The following is a 14,737-nucleotide window of genomic DNA, read 5'->3' on the forward strand; positions in this document are numbered from 1 at the left end:
ATTGTCCAACATTGGCATTATTGCCCTTCTTTTACAAGGGTCCTGTAGGCAGGCTAAAAATTTTAATTCCAGTAAGGCGTTATGGTAAGATCCTTGAACAAGCTGAGTCCAGACACCTACTTGGTGAAACATGGGCACAAAGTCTCTTTTCTTCCACCAGACTTTACACATCAAGGGAAGGAATTAATCTTTAAAGGAAGATTAAGAGAGATGCTAGGGCACTCCAACCTGAAAAAAGGCAAGTTGTGCATTATACCAGAATGCCCACTCTCCGTGACCTGTCTCAACATTCATTTAAGGCCTTGCTTGCAAATCTCTTGTTTATATTAAAAAGAAGTACTTCAGCATTCAGTTACTCACACAGTCTCGTATACTAGTTAGGAACAAGGCTGGCTGCCCGTTTCAACATGATTTCATTGGGTAGATCCACTCAGGCAACAGCCTGGTATGAGTAATGACCCTTGCATGCAGACAATGAGTTGCACAGAAATCTGTCTACACTGCTTACATATATATATATTTTTTTTGGTTGGTTGGTTGTTTTTTTTTCCCCCAACTAGATCAACACTGAAACAATTCACTATTCCAAAGCATACTCTTATTGTGAAGCAGAGGAACAGAATGTCATCTAGGGATCACTCCTATACCTGGCCTTCTGGTAATCAGTCCAACGAAGAAAAACCCTTATGTCCTGGTTTCAGTTAGAACAGAATTAATTTTCTTCCTAGTAGCTGGTGGAATGCTGTGTTTTGGCTTAGGATGAGAAGAGTGCTGATAACACGCCGATGTTTTAATTGTTGCAGAGCAGTGCTTATACCAAGCCAAGGACATCTCAGCCTCAGCCTTTCGCTCTGTCCTGCTAACAGACAGGCTGGGGATGCAGTAAGAGCTGGGAGGGGACAGACCCAGGACAGGTGACCCAAACTAGCCAAAGGGGTATTCCATACCATCTGACGTCATGCTAAACAATATATAGGGGTGGCTAGCCGGGGGGAGGGGGCCGGACTGCTCGGGGTTAGGCTGGGCATCGGTCAGCGGGTGGTGAGCAATTGCATTGTGCATCACTTGTTTGTACGTATTATTATTACTTTCCTATTATCACCATTGTATCATTATTATTATTATTGTTATTATTATTTTGTTATTATTATTTTCCTGTCTTATTAAACTGTCTTTATCTCAACTCACGGGCTTCACTTTCCATTTCTCTCCCCCGTCCCAGAGAGGGAGGGGGAGGGTGAGTGAACGGCTGCGTGGTGTTTAGCTGCCGGCCGGGTTAAACCACGACACCTTAACAGCCTTGTGGACATCCAATCCAAAGTAGAAAATACAAGCACATGCCTTTGCTGTCCCTCGTGCTCTAAACAGGGTATGTCAGAAGCCTAGAACAGTAGATGCACTGTGATTTTATGGGTCTATTGTCTTGCTGAGCATATTCTGTTGGGCAAAATGGGAGTAATGGCAAGGGTGATCAACTTCTGTATGCCTTCCACCCAATACAACTACCAGTTCCAAGATTACATGCCTGAAGTGCTATCTTCTTGATGTTCTACATCACAGTATTTGACAATACTCATGCTCCAGGGATAGGACAATCTCTTGGGCTTGTCTTTCAGCTTGAGTTTTCCTCATACCTCAAGAGCTGCATGCTTTTTCCTCATTCATAACCAGTTAATCCAACACATCTTCTTCCATGCATTCCAAATCTTCCGTCCTTGCTAATCCCGTACATGATCTTGGCCTTCCGCACTCTGCTGCTGGACCATCCAGGGCTCATTTGTTCATGAAACTAACAGAATGTGGTCCAAAAGGACAAGCCTCTTTGAAACATGACTTGCAGGTTATCTGTGACCCTGTAACTGTCTCTGTGCCAATGTCTGAAATGCACTTGGAAGCCCATCCACTGTCACGTGTCAGTCAGCTCTTGTCAGTCACAAACTGCTGCTGCTAGTCATAAACCTGTACATGTATCTGAAGGTCCACTTACCGGCATCAGACACCAACAGTACACTTTTTCTGATGTAAAAAGTTCATAGCATGACAACATCAGCCTTAATTACAGCTTCTGAACACCCACCTCTTGCAAGATCAGCAGGTTTTGCCCCCAGAAGTTTGTATTATTTGGTCGCTGCCGCTAAAAGGAGGGCAGCATTCCAGTCAGCTCTTGGGAGGCTTGCAAGGAGCAACTACAAGCTATAGAGTCACCCTCTGTAACAAAGAGCTCTTACACACAGTTACTTTTAACCTCGGAAGCAATAACCTTTTGCAATCATGGGGGACTCACAATGGATAATTAACTGAGCATAACTCTCAGCGTGACACTAAGGCCAGAATTGTGAACAGTCTTACACTTTTAATAGGAAAGTACAGAAGAGAAAAGAAGGCATTATATTAGTTCAATTTTACAACCACGGTGAATTACAATTGGTTCTCTTATCCACAATCCAAGACGCGCATTGGAAACTTGTACAGAATTAGACAAAAATGCATGACTGAATGGGAAAATAAAAGGAACCCTATCTGTTTAAACCTGAAAAAGAGAAAGCCTACAGACACTTGCATAGTTCAAAGACATTTATTAATAAAGGGTCTTCAGTCTACTGAAAAAAGTATTTCAGGAACCTGCAAACAGCAGTTAAGACTGGCCAAATTCTACCTAGAAATCAATGCTTTTTTTTTTTTTTTTTTTTTTTAAACCAAAGCAAGAGCTGAAGCAGAAAACAACTTAGCAAGGCAAAGCTAGAATTACTGAAATCAGTAAGCCTTAAATCAGCACGAGTTTTGATTCTAATGTTATACTTCAGTAGTTTTCAACCTTTTCCAATTTTCACAAAAAAATTCCAGGAGGTACAGAAACTTTCATGTAAACGAAGACCTGCTGGCAGTGTGTTTGGGTTTTCAATTACCTCTTGTGGTTATTTTAGAAGCCGTCCACAGCCTTGGAAGTCTGTGGACTGCAAACTGAAAACAACTGCAGTGATTTAAACAAAAACTGAGTCACGGATAGCCTCCAATGGAGGGAGCTATAATTCCCGGTTTGGGACTAGTAGACTGTCAAACCTCATTTTCCCCTCAGTATGGATTTAACAGTATTTCTTGATCCAAGAAGTCAACATACTATCACTAGGCGTACATTTGTAAACATGCTAGGGTGAAAGGAAAATCCACTGTTCTAAATGTCATTCACCTTGTTCTTAATTGTTACTACGCTGCATTACAAGGCGCTTTTAGAACACAGCTCTGGTGTCACCACACCTTCAATTAGCATAGCAGTCCTAATGTTTATCTGTTCACTGTGTTCAACAGTGCTTTTTGTAGCAACAGGCTATCCATGCTTCTTTACAGAGGGATTGTGCAGTATCAGACCCAGTCACACAGTTGGAAGGAAGAAGTAGACAAGTTTCAAGTTCAGTCAACCTTTAACAGCTACTGCCTGAGTCCCACATGCACTCCATTTTTCATCTTAAATTTAAATTTTCTTATGGACGTTTGTAAATTGTCTTCTATCTTACTTATGTTGAGCTATAACAAATGAAGCTAAACATACCTCTTTTTCTTCTTGCTTCCTTGATTTCTTCACACATCTTATTAAATTCTGGATCCAGTTCAGCAGCAATGATAGCATGAGCAGTGTCCTTCAATGTACAAGCTCTATGTCTAATTATTTTATCTAGACAAAACAGGACAGCACATTTGTAAAGTATTTTAATAAATGTGATAAAATTTATCATTTGTGTGTAGGTTTGTATTGTATATTACAACATTGATATAGATGAAACTAGAAAGTGTTATAAAAGTATGAAAATAGAGATGGATCAATACCATAGCATGCTCAAAATTACAACCCAACTATTTAAAAGTAGTTTTCCAAAGTACAAATTGTTAATTCAATCAATAGTGGCATTTCTAAAACAAATGAGAACAGTGAAAGATTAACACACTTAAATCAAGTTGCAATTCTTAAATCAAGTTGCAATTCTAGCCAGTTTCCAAAGGCAGAACTAAACAGAATAACTGAGTACGCTGTGGTGTCCCAAGTAACAAGAGATTTGTCCAGGTTTAAGTTTACTCACTGAGGTCTAGTGACTTTCATATACTGCCTGCAAAACTATATTTGTCATCCCCTGTAAGGTTGATCTGGATTACATTCCTCACTTTTTTTTCTCCAAACCGTATTCTTTAATTTATATTTAACAAATACTAGAAAATCCAAAATCTTGCTTGAATGGATTACTTTATTGCTGATCTCAATTAGTTATTTCTCATTTCAATCCATTGAGAAAGAATGGCCAGAAATGAAAACGTAGCAAACTTGAAGCTCATTTCTATCTGGGGAACAGGACAAAGTACTGCCCACACTAGAAGCCTACATGTGACTCATGAAAAAACATTTGTACAGAGAAAACCTGTTCCCATGTATTTGAAATAAACAAAAGAAATTCTTCCAATACTGTTGAAGTACTTGAAATTTGAAAAGTAATTGTAACTTAGGAAGTAAACCTGTACAGAAAACTGGTATCTAGAATGCTGCTTTTCAATGAGATCTACAACACTTACTATTTACTTTTAGTACGAACGTATTTAATTTGCCAATTCATCCATACTGAATTACTTTTTCCAGCTGATGGAGATACTTCAACAGCAAACACCAATATTAATGTCTACAACATAATTTGCAGATTTAATCTGTTTTAATCATCACTAAAGACAACAATTAAGAATATCAATGAACATTTATTAAACATGGCTTATAAACTTAGAAACAGCAAATTTTACAGATGGAAAAACTGCTGAGTCAAAAAGGATACCAGTATCCAGCCCAATTGAGCCCTACATATTTTTTCTGGGGAAATCTACTACCGTTTAAATTGGCTGGAAACTAGAATCTTTTTTACCCACATGTATCAGTGAAGCATTTTGTTTTGTGATTGCAAAAAATAGATCTGCATTGTTCGCAGGTGTAATTGTGCAATTCTAGACTTTAAGAAGTCAGTCAGAAAATAAAGTTTAACAAATCCTCCCAAGAGGAGTGGGAAAAAAGCCTCTAGACTTTGAAGCTGTTATGAGAGCAAGGAGTTTAGGTTAGGTTTCAGATTTTGATTAGAAGCTTACTGTTGAAGCAACTCCCCCCAAAACAAGGTTTGTCCAGTCATACCAACATATTGTACTAACAACTCTACTCGCCTTTAACACGGTAGTTACATTACCCTACCAAAAAGCATCAACGTAAGCACAAATTCATTCACACTACCACAGATTACTATACCACTGGCTGTTTGATATCAAACATTACAGAGGTACAGTTTCCCAAGTTTAGACCAGCCACTTTACTGAAGGCAACACCACAATGTGATCCCATGCTGGCAAGTATTATTGAAGGGAGTATTCAATTGAGTTACTGCTTTTCTCATGTCCTGTGATAGACAAGGCTTTCCCACAGACAATCCAAAGATGCAAATGCTAATATGTCTAATCCACAAAGTTTGTTCTTTTGTTGTTGCTGTAAACAGTGTCAAACAATGAAGGGCAAAGCAAAGTTCTCCTACAGAAAGATCCTGCAATTTTATAGCAAAGTATGGAGGGGTGGGAGAGGAGAACGGGTAGAAGCCAGTTTGGGTATCTGTACTGCATATAAAAACCAGTACTCATCACCTTTCCAAACTGAACAGAACCAGGTATAGCATGATTCTTCTACAAACTCACGCATGAAAGAGGCAAGAATATATGCCTAGATTTTAAAAAAACTGAAATTTATAGCTTAAATAAACAGTTAATGGATTTGAACGCATCTAATGCTTACTCGGAATAGAAATGACATGCTGTTTCAGCACTGCATTCACACAAAAATCACAAGAAATCTTATACGCCAGAAGAGCAATATATCATCAGTCTGTGACAATGCAGAGGATAGAACGATCTTTCAATTACCTTCTCAATGAAGAGAAACTCCAATCTATAACTGAACAAAGAAATAGCCAGATCCATTTGTCCCAGCTCAGTCCCAAAGACAGGAAAAAACTAGAACAGTCCTGCTTTGGTTCCCTACATATACTTCCTATGTATATTTTTGGTTCCCTAAGTATATTTCCAAAAACTCTTCCTCTTTGGACAGGATCAATGAGAAGTTCTACCACTACACGTTCCCCAAGCTGTTTTTGCTACATTATGTACTCTGAAGCACAGTATGATGATCTGACCTTCAAAGTCTGTTCTTTGGAGGTAGACGCACTGCAGGAATTCCCTGGGGTGCCAGAGAGAAGGGCACTGGTGGGATGCCCCCAAGAGCATGGTAGAGCCCCTGCCCTGTTGCTGTTGGGCAGAGAGAGGGGACCAAAAAGACAAGAGGGTTGGAAGAGTCCCAGTTCAGCATCATAGGCAACCGCCCTCCCTACCTACCTCACTTCCCCAGGTGCCCCTCCGTTACTACAGGGTTTAAGGCCCTGGATCCTGAAGGAGAGGTATAGGTGAGGATGTGGTGGAAGGTCTGCCTATTTATAAGCTCATTTTTATTGTGTTCAGTTCTGGGCCCCTCAGTTCAAGGACAGGGAACTGATTGAACATCTAGCACAGAGCCACAAGGATGATTAAGGGAGTGAAGCATCTCCCTTAACGAGGAAAGGCTGAGGGAGCTGGGTCTCTTTAGCTTGGAGAAGAGGAGACAGAGGGGTGACCTTATTAATGTTTATAAATATGTACAGGGTGAGTGTCAGGAGGACGGAGCCAGGCTCTTCTCAGTGACATCCAGTGACAGGACAAGGGACAATGGGTGCAAGCTGGAACACAGGAGGTTCTGCTTAAACATGAAAAGAAACTTTTTCATGGGGAGGGTGACAGAGGACTGGAACAGGCTGCCCAGGGAGTTGTGGAGTCTCCTTCTCTGGAGACATTCAAAACCTGCTTGGACACATTCCTGTGTGAGCTGAACTAGGTGTCCCTGCTCTGGAAGGGGGACTGGACTAGATGATCTTTGAAGGTCCCTTCCACTCCCTACCATGCTGTGATTCTTTGGAAATTAACCAAGCCCACAGTTTCGAATGGTCTAAGAATGAGAACAAAGGATGTGTATTAATGCCAGTTTTTCCCAAAGCCCATCATTAAGTCACAAACATATGGCAGCTGCATGCAGGAGGTATGCCTCATAGTCCTCACCATCTCAACAGGCACTTTTCAGAGACATTCAGAGAATCCCAAGTGTCCATCAAGGCTTTGATTAGTTCACATCAATTACGCATTAGAAGCCCTCAAGAAACATTATCAAGAACGCACTGAATCTTTTGCTGAATTTTATCAGTGTATTTTTTTTTTAGTTGTAATGCAAAATGCATCCTGTATTGAAGAAATAGTTACTTTTCTACAGCTATGAGCTAGCACTGGTTTCAAAAGGCACATGAAACCAGTAAAACACAACTTTGGGCATCACAACCTGACAACAGTAATTCTTTTCACCTGACACCAGCATTGCAAAGCTAAGATCTGACACTACAGGAATTACTCTGCAAAACATTTCTGTATGAATCTGCTTGAAATTACTAACTGCAAATCCACAGTACGATAGCAAGCACTGATATGTAGAATTACACCATAATTTTGAAAATAACCAAGTATATCAATGTTCTCAACATTCACTTTACAGCTTAGAAGTACATGAAGAAGAAGAACAAGGAAGAAAAACATCACCGAGAAGTCTAGGTTAAAGAAATAATTATACAGAGTACTATTCTAACCTGAAACCTGATGTCTGTTAGCAAAATAAGAAACAAAGTCTAACAACAGAACTACTGCAGCTACAGGGAACTCATCTGTAGATCAACAGCAAATTTCAAAACCTTCTATTTGACTAGACTCTACTATAACTAATCCATATACAAGACATTTGCAGAGCCGCAATAAAATCAGAAATTTGAGAAGAAAAATATGGGCAATTGGGCTATAACCTGGCAAAACGATTTCACAAAATGCAATGAAATCTTTTAAATTGATTTTAAGTGAACTTTTCAATGCGTTGTAGTGCATTTGCAGAAGGACTTAGATTTCCAGGCATCACAAATATTAAATGCAACTAAATTAAGGGGCATTCCTTTTGCATTTTATATGTCTTATTGATGATTCTGGAAGCTGCCAATTAAAGGCTTTCTTTTGACAATGGATGCTGTATGGTGGCCCTTGCAAAAAAGTACACAATATGCTCCTTCCTCCGTTTTGAGCGTGAGCAGCTTTTACACACATTTCGTTCTATAAATTTTAACTGAAAGCACAGCATGATATTTTGTCAAGACAATAGCTTCTAAATCTCTCCTAACCAGCTGCAACTGACTTCTCTGCCTGATGATTTATCTTGCTTTATTTCTATCCCCAAACTGATAGCGCTTAATTTCTGTGGGTTCATTTCATATCCTAAGCCAATAAGGAAATAAAAGCAGACCACTGCCAGATTGTGTGCAGGATCCTCTGCAGAGCTCTTCAAATTACACTGCTTTTTTGTTGTGTATACAAAGTCAATTCGCTGAAAAGGAGCAAATTTTAAAAGGAAATACAAAACCTATTTTATTAGAAAACAACTCTAAGTGCTGTAGCTCTTATAATGTCCCCCAGTGCTCCAAATGACTTGAAACACTAAAAGCACAGACCCTTAGGAAATTAGTTTGCTTATCCTAATTGTTATATAACACGCAGCTTATTTAGATGTTCAAATAGTAACCGAGAACGTGACTGAATACCAGGCTTTCAGTTTAGGTTGGCTGAAAATGAAGTAAATCTTACCTCCAGGATCTTTGTCTGGGTTGTACTCCAATGCATTGCTGCAGATCAGATCAATATCCGTTAGGAAATCCTTGGCTGTTAAATAGTTGTGTTTATCAATTTTGGTTATTACTGTTGATAGGTCCATTGGCTCTTTAATAACTTCAAGGTAATCTGAAACCTATAATCAAACAGCATACAGAAATGACACAGGACCATATCTGGACCAACACTGCCATTTTCACATCTTTACATTCTTATACATTCCACATACTTGGCTCTAATACATTAACTAAACACAGGTTCACTAATAAATAAAATTTATGCTGAAAATTGAAGTCTTATCAGAATAAATAAAACACACGATTTCCAAAATCACCTTCAGTAGCTCAATTTATCTTTCAAAATGGATTTAATGGTATTTTTGAGCCACAGCATTTAAACTGTGGTTTATGTTTCACAGTGTTATAACACTGTATTGAGCTAGAAAGGAAAAAACAACCAGCCTAACTCAAACCCCTAAGAAAAACTAGCAAAACTAGGGAAGGCGTATTTTATTCACCTCCTAAGCTCTCATTAAAGCGAACAATCAAATTAGCATATTTTGAGTATATTCTGTTAATTAGTTCCTTCAACCCCCCTGTATAAAAAACAAGCCAGTTTTTACTGATCGAAGACATTACACTGACTTTACAGAAGGGCAGTCTAAAGAGAAAGCATTGTGTCAGAGTTCACAGATTACTACAAGCTTAGCTCATAAATGGAAATTTAGCATCCACTAGGGTACGCTGAACAGTATTTAACATAATTAATGGTACCATAAGGGGCTAAAGCTTGACAGTCAAATGTATCAGCACAGCTGCTGTAACAAAGTTCACCCAAAAAAAAGCTGTGAATTTGTTATTTACTTCTAGAAGAAAAACCTTACAGTTGCATGTTTCAATGCAAATAAGATTACAATCAATTAAAAATACTGGCAGCCTCAGGAGCAGCATTATTTTTTTTCCTTTTGAAACCACCCGTGTATGATGGTGGCTGCCAAAATAGCAAACAGTTGCATACATATTCAGATCAAACAGCAATGTCTCTGCAAGTTTTTTTTGTTTGTTTTTCAATGTGTCTGTAGATATTCACAGTGAAATATATTACTAACATGAATGCTTTACTTCAGTGGACAGCAGTCCCAATTCCTTACATATACAACTTAAAATTTATGATGAAAAATTAAAATGGCAGTTTTATATATTTTTTTTAATTCAATGGAAAATCTCCTTATGTCTCCCTCTACAGAAACATGATGATAATTAGTTCGGTGATTGGAAAGCCAAACCATGGGCTTCCTCTTCTTGTTAACTCATCATCAGAAAGAATCATCACTGGAAATTGTAAACATTGCTCTTGAATTAGTCAGGAAAATCCTTGACTTGTCACACAGCAGCATTCCCTCTGCAATGCAAGCAGGAGTGGAACGAGCTTAACACATTTCCTCACAAAGTCAAGCAGACAGGCTCTTGTACAAAAGGATAGATCTGTGCTTAAAAGCACCAAGTGGGACAAAAAGGATTACATTTCATTTCTAGTGCTGTCATATATTAGCAGGATTTTGGCAAGTCTTTAAATAACAAATTCACATTTCATTTCTCCATCTACAAAACCAAGACACTGGTTTGTTTTTTGTTTTTGTTTTTGTTTTTTTTCCATGTCCCTATTCATGCATGTTTTGATTGCAAGATCCTTGGGGGAAGAAACTACCTTTACTCTGAGTATGAAGGGGTGAAGGGGTCCCTACAATGGACCTCCAAAGCAGTTTCATAGTAAAAAATAAAAATCATTACTCCTCTGACCATGCTCACACTGTAAACTGCCACATTCAAGAGCTCGTCAGTCTTTCAAAAGCAGTTACACAACACTGATGAAAGCTCACATTAAGAGGACTGAATGGGACAATAAAAAGATGCTAGTTTAGTCAATGTGGAATTTACACTGCGAATCTGCTTTTTACAATGCTGTACTTTAAGTGTCCCATATTTGTCTCTTAATGGCTTCCAAAAGAAATATCTCGCAAGAAACAACCAACCAAAAAGAACAAAAAAATACCTCTAACTAACAAACTTGCAAAGCTTGCAGTGGGCAAGCATTTCATTTAAAAGTCAGGCTAAACCATATTCATTTCATATACTAGCATCTAGAAATAGATTTGCAGATCGAACTCTCTTATCAGTTAGGCACGCACACTCCACATTCAACCAGATAATGCCTTATAATGTGCTACCATCTGCAATTAATGGCATCCACAAGCATTACAGCTGTAATTATTCAACAATATTATTAACGCTCAATATGTTATGGAACACAGATCACTTTCCCAATATTATCAAGCACATAGGATTATTATGTTGTAAGAGCTTATGCTTTCAAATATTTCAAGTCTAATAGGGACAGGAGTAGCATTTTTAAATGCTGACTTCAGTTAGGAAATTGACAGGAATGGACACATTTTTTCAATAGGTAACTGGTACAGCCAAAGAAGATGCTTGAACTGCTTGCGTCACAGTTCATGAGGCTGTGACTATCTCACAGCTAAAACTGGCATTCTAGATAGAAAAGATCATGGATAAAACATTTGTTTTGCCTATTAACTTATCCATTTCCCTTTTAAAATTGGTATTCTTTTTCTAATAGTTTCAACTTCATTGTTTGCACATTACTGAAACAAGACCTCTTCAATATCCACCGGTTTGCTGAAGATGTTAAAGCGTTTGTCTGTGGCCAGCCTCTTGGTAACATCCCTGAGAAACAATCGCAGCTCTCTCAATGTGTTCTCTTCCTGGTCCTCCATTCGCTGTTTTTCTGCTTCTGACAGCTCACGGGCAGGACAGGGCAGTGCAAGCGGAAGAACTTCCATAGCATGAAGAGCTAGGGAAAAAAACAAGTCAGACAATGAAAGTATTAACAGTGTACAATGAAATTTGGAGTGGCATTATCTTAAAAAACATTTAATCTGCCTCATCGATACACCCTTAGCCCCCCAGTTCTCCATTTTCTAAAGTGGATAATCCTCCAAGCCACCCTCAAAGTAACATGCAAGAAATTTATTCTGGGCATTGAAACACTGTCACATATTATTTACAGTGTCATTTACCCACAACTTTTGAAAAAGTTAGGTATCACAAAACAAAACACTGTGATCACATTATTATTGGTTTGACTGTAATTTAGTTTACCAGCCTGTTTCCTTCTTGGTGGGGGCATTGCTGCCTCATCAAGAATTAACCCTTTGAAAAACTGTAATCTGTCTTCTTCAGTTGGTCTTTGAATATAAAAAACCTCTTCATACTGGATTCTGAAAATACATTTCACCTAGAAAGAAAATAATGCTACATGAAAATTGAGCCTCCACTGCAAACCACACAATTAGTGATCCTACTAAAACACAAGTCACAAACTTTTCAAAGTAACTACAGGAAAGAAGATAGTAAATAAGATAGAAGATATAGTAAGCTCTACCTAAAGTTGTGCACATAGCCTAGGGAAAACAAATGCATATAGTTCTCACAGAATTTACTGTAATAACTGAAGTCATTGCAGCCCATCATCCTAACAATGGTCAACTTTGCGGTAAAGAGAAAGAGTAGGTGAATAATTAAAGAAAATATTGAGAAAAAAATAGAAAAAGTGTGTGTACAAACACACACACATATGAACTTCAGAAACATCAACTAAGTTAAACCTTTAAACTACATGACCATGTAATTACATTGGAGTATTTTCCCAAGCAAGTTTTTCCTTAGCTTCGTCTAGATGTGCATTTGTAACCAGATACGTTATAGGAATTCCATCACTGCCTTCAAGAAAACCCATTGTGGTTCCCTTATAGAAACACTGTCACTTCTAAACATTAAGTGTATTTCAAGAACTACCTTGTCTTCTCAGCAAAGGAGAATAGAGATTATGAAAATCAGTAGCATGGAAGTACACCTCCCATTAAAGAAAATTACAAACTTTGTATCAGCATTACATTTTCAGGTAGACGTATTTTAAATTAAGTGAGAAAAACAGTGCAAAGCAGTATTTTTTACATGACCATGACATGCCATGGCATATATATCCCTAATAATGCTTCCTTCCACAATAAACTTACCTCTTCAGGCAATTCACTATACATGGACTCAGAGGTAGACAGTAGAAATATAGGGGAAAAAGATGGTATATCTTGCAGCAAAGTTAGAAAAGTAGCTCTCACAGTTTCACTGACAGCTTCCCACCAATCACCAATATGAGGCATGTAAACAATACTTGGTACTGTTCTTCGAGCTTCACGAAAGATCTAATTAAAAGAAACAGTGATATTTAAACTAAGAAATTGTTATCCCTTGTGAGAAATAACATTTTTGCGGACTAGGAAGTGATTCACGTTTCTGGTATTTTGTATATGAATGTTCCAGTAAAGTAAAAATTATCTAATGATAAAGGCTTTCTGAACAAATGCTTGTGACTGTTACCTGTATCATTCAATTATTTTATGTCAATGTGCTAGGGACTACAAAAAAACTACTTACCATGTATAATTTAAAAATTCGTTAAGACTGAACAGTCAAGATGAAAATTAAACTCGTTTGCAATCCATGAAAAAAGTCAACCACACAGTTTTAAATCCTAAAGCATATAAAACTAAGTAATTGAGCATAAAACCACTGCACACCATTTTATACACAAGCTAATAAAACTGAACATTGGGAACCAAATACCCAGATTCAGCTTACTTGACATTAGGTATGTGACTAAGGGGTCAAGTTAGAAAAGTAATTACACTCACTAGTCAACAGAGAGATCTGAATCACCCTCTAGGGACCCTTTTATTTTAAATATTAAAATTGAAGGAGCCTATGAAAACCTGGCTTTTATCTAACATTCCAGTTAGCTGCCTTTATTTAGATGCAAATAATCTGTTCCAGAATTACATAATTTATTCATTACAAGAGAATTTGAAATGTCACCTGTGCACACGATTCTTCAGGCGTTTTGGCACTGACTGAATAAAGTGCTGGCAGATCTAGCCTGTGTACAGAGAATTTTTCCAGAGTGTGCAATAGTGCTGGAGCAAGGTGCGAAGTTTGACCCGAACCCCTCTCTCCAGATAGCAGTAATCTTGGTCTGTAAGAGGTTGGCTGGTGATAAGCTGACCTGTAACAGACAATAGTTACAATTAACATGACAATGTTATCAATGGAAATATATATACATTAAAAAAAAATCAATTGCAGTCTTATTTGAATAGGGGATGGTTGTTGTTTTGTTGGTGGTTTTGTTTGTTTTGCTTTTTTTAAAAAAAAAAAAAAAAAAAAAAAAAAAGAATCCAAAGGAGAAACAATGAACAGTAGCTTCCTACAACAGCCTAAGAAGATTCAACTAATTCGAGAACATCTCAGCACTACTCCAGGTCTCAGTAACTCCAACTTCATCTTCACTACAATTTTATTCAAACTCATCTGCATTAGTATGCACATCATTAAATTCATACAAATGTTAATTATAAGCAGTTTATTTAAAGGCAATTCCTTGATCATATAAAAAGACTTTCATGTGAATGGACTTTCAGTGAAGTTAACTATTTAGTGATGTCAAGATCAGTCTGAACTACCAAAGCATCTCAACAGCAGCCTCAGAATTCCCAGGTTCACAAATTCATCTTTTACCAATACTATGCAACATCTCAAAAAGAACGTAACATTTCAATACTCTACTTAAGAACTAGGACCTGAAATAGGCCCTGAAATAATACAGTCACTGTTTATATTCTATTCTTACATTAATTAGATTTTCAAACAGAAGAAAGATTTTAAAGGAAAAACTACAAAGGTAAACTTATTGTAATTTTTGGTGTCAGTAATAAATCCTAAGGAGTTCAGGTAAGAATTTTTGTTTGGTTGGGTTTTTTTGCCCTATTTTAGGATGAGTGAAAAACAAAGAGAAGCGTTCTGTTTTTCCATGAAGAGTC

General features: G+C 37.7%; 1 protein-coding gene across 4 annotated transcripts in view; it reads right to left on the bottom strand.

Annotated features, from left to right (window-relative positions):
* The window catches only part of ATAD2B (ATPase family AAA domain containing 2B), an 82,136-nt gene that overhangs the window by 24,828 nt on the left and 42,571 nt on the right, over window positions 1–14,737 (bottom strand). For 3 of the 4 annotated variants that reach the window (XM_084512895.1, XM_084512894.1, XM_084512897.1), the window contains 6 exons: window positions 13,737–13,923; window positions 12,881–13,066; window positions 11,964–12,099; window positions 11,459–11,655; window positions 8,761–8,920; window positions 3,548–3,670 (listed from right to left, as the gene is read on the bottom strand). In XM_084512895.1, coding sequence (XP_084369021.1) covers window positions 3,548–3,670; window positions 8,761–8,920; window positions 11,459–11,655; window positions 11,964–12,099; window positions 12,881–13,066; window positions 13,737–13,923 — 989 coding nt within the window. The remainder of the gene's footprint in view (window positions 1–3,547; window positions 3,671–8,760; window positions 8,921–11,458; window positions 11,656–11,963; window positions 12,100–12,880; window positions 13,067–13,736; window positions 13,924–14,737) is intronic. The other variant, XM_084512896.1, reaches the window with a different exon arrangement.

The sequence above is a fragment of the Aythya ferina genome (assembly GCF_964211825.1).
Source record: "Aythya ferina genome assembly, chromosome: 3".
Lineage (NCBI taxonomy): Eukaryota > Metazoa > Chordata > Aves > Anseriformes > Anatidae > Aythya > Aythya ferina.